This window comes from Ctenocephalides felis, unplaced genomic scaffold (assembly GCF_003426905.1).
Source record: "Ctenocephalides felis isolate EL2017-DRISC unplaced genomic scaffold, ASM342690v1 CF-g0.4_SCAFFOLD_00629, whole genome shotgun sequence".
In the NCBI taxonomy this organism is placed as follows: Eukaryota; Metazoa; Arthropoda; class Insecta; order Siphonaptera; family Pulicidae; genus Ctenocephalides; species Ctenocephalides felis.
Genome location: NW_020536783.1, coordinates 7,346 through 8,611, shown reverse-complemented (window position 1 = coordinate 8,611; position 1,266 = coordinate 7,346). Strand labels below are relative to the sequence as shown.

At 37.4% G+C, this 1,266-nt stretch overlaps 1 protein-coding gene across 1 annotated transcript; it reads right to left on the bottom strand.

Moving 5' to 3' along the window:
* Window positions 1-472: 472 nt before the first annotated feature.
* On the bottom strand, window positions 473-1,027 carry LOC113366790. The gene has a single exon (XM_026608448.1). The coding sequence runs from the start codon at window positions 1,025-1,027 to the stop codon at window positions 473-475; it is 555 nt and encodes a 184-aa protein (XP_026464233.1).
* Window positions 1,028-1,266: the final 239 nt, after the last annotated feature.

The window sequence follows — 1,266 nt, the reverse complement described above, 5'->3', positions numbered from 1 at the left end:
AACAATTCTATTGAGATCATAAATATACTGAATTAGCGATAATTTATGATCTGAAACTATACATAAATTGTTTGGCAATCGATTGGTTATTAAAAAATCTTTGAATAGTATTTTTTATGAGATTTGTCCTTCCGTATTCTTGGGTAAAGCTGGTCATTTGCGCCCATGGTGGTTTCCAGCAACTTCTCTTCAGCCAATCTGTTAACCAGTTGCTGAAGAGGTTTAGGCGAGTTCTGGAGCTTCCCTTGAATACTTTTAAAATAGTTTTCAAAGGGAAAACAACTGAACCCGTCCAAACTACATTTGAAGGCCAAAACATCATTTGCAATATGTATTAGGTTATGGGTTTTGTACGTTAATCTGCCAGCTCCATATAGTTTGGGGTATTCATTTACAAATTTAATGAGAATATTTCCAGCTACATCATTTTTCTCAATACAGGTTTCAGGATTACAAGATCCTGATCCCCAAACTAAGTTGAATAACATTTAAGCGCACTGGGTAATCTCGAAAATTCTGCTGGAATGTGAGCTTTAAATGTTAGTAAATACTTGCTCACTGTATCCCTGGTTTTGTCATCTAATTTGACGTCTCTCGTTCCTTTTACCCAGAGGCTTAAAAGTCTCTTGGTGACACATAGGCAGACAATATGCATATAGTCGAGTGCTATTTGAGATACCATTCCGATATTTAGTTCCTCCAAAACGGAGTCACCTGTGTGATGCCCTGGGTTTGTCCTCATGCGAAAAGAGTTATCTGTTCCAAGATCTGAAAATGTGTTATTTAAAATGACATGGGGTGAAAACTCTTCTCTTTGAATACATTTGGAGCAGCTTTCATAACCCGCATGCCTAGTTGTCTTTGTAATGAACGCACGTGCAGGACTATCACAGATTATTTTTGATATATAAACATGACAATTTCTATTGAGACAAATTAAGCCATGTTGTTGTAACACTTTCATTTCTTCCACAAAAGGCTTAAGGAAAATGTTTGCATCGTCTGGTTTACCATTTCCATGATCCATCCCTACCAGGAATGGTTCAACCTTTTGTGGAATCTAACTTTGTCAATGGAATGTGGAATACGTTTTTCTACCCCAAAATTAATGTATGAACCAGCCTTAATTAATTTTATACCATCGGTGGCATATTTTGGAGGGCCCAATAACGTGCGAGCATTGGCCGATAATTCATCTTTGTGCCCATGGCGTCTTAGAATACCCAGCAGTTGTGTCATACACTGCATCGTAATGTTGTTTCTTTG

What these genes read in the sequence shown, in the direction of transcription:
- LOC113366790 (XM_026608448.1), bottom strand. Translation starts at nt 1,027, where the DNA reads ATGGATCATGGAAATGGTAAACCAGACGATGCAAACATTTTCCTTAAG.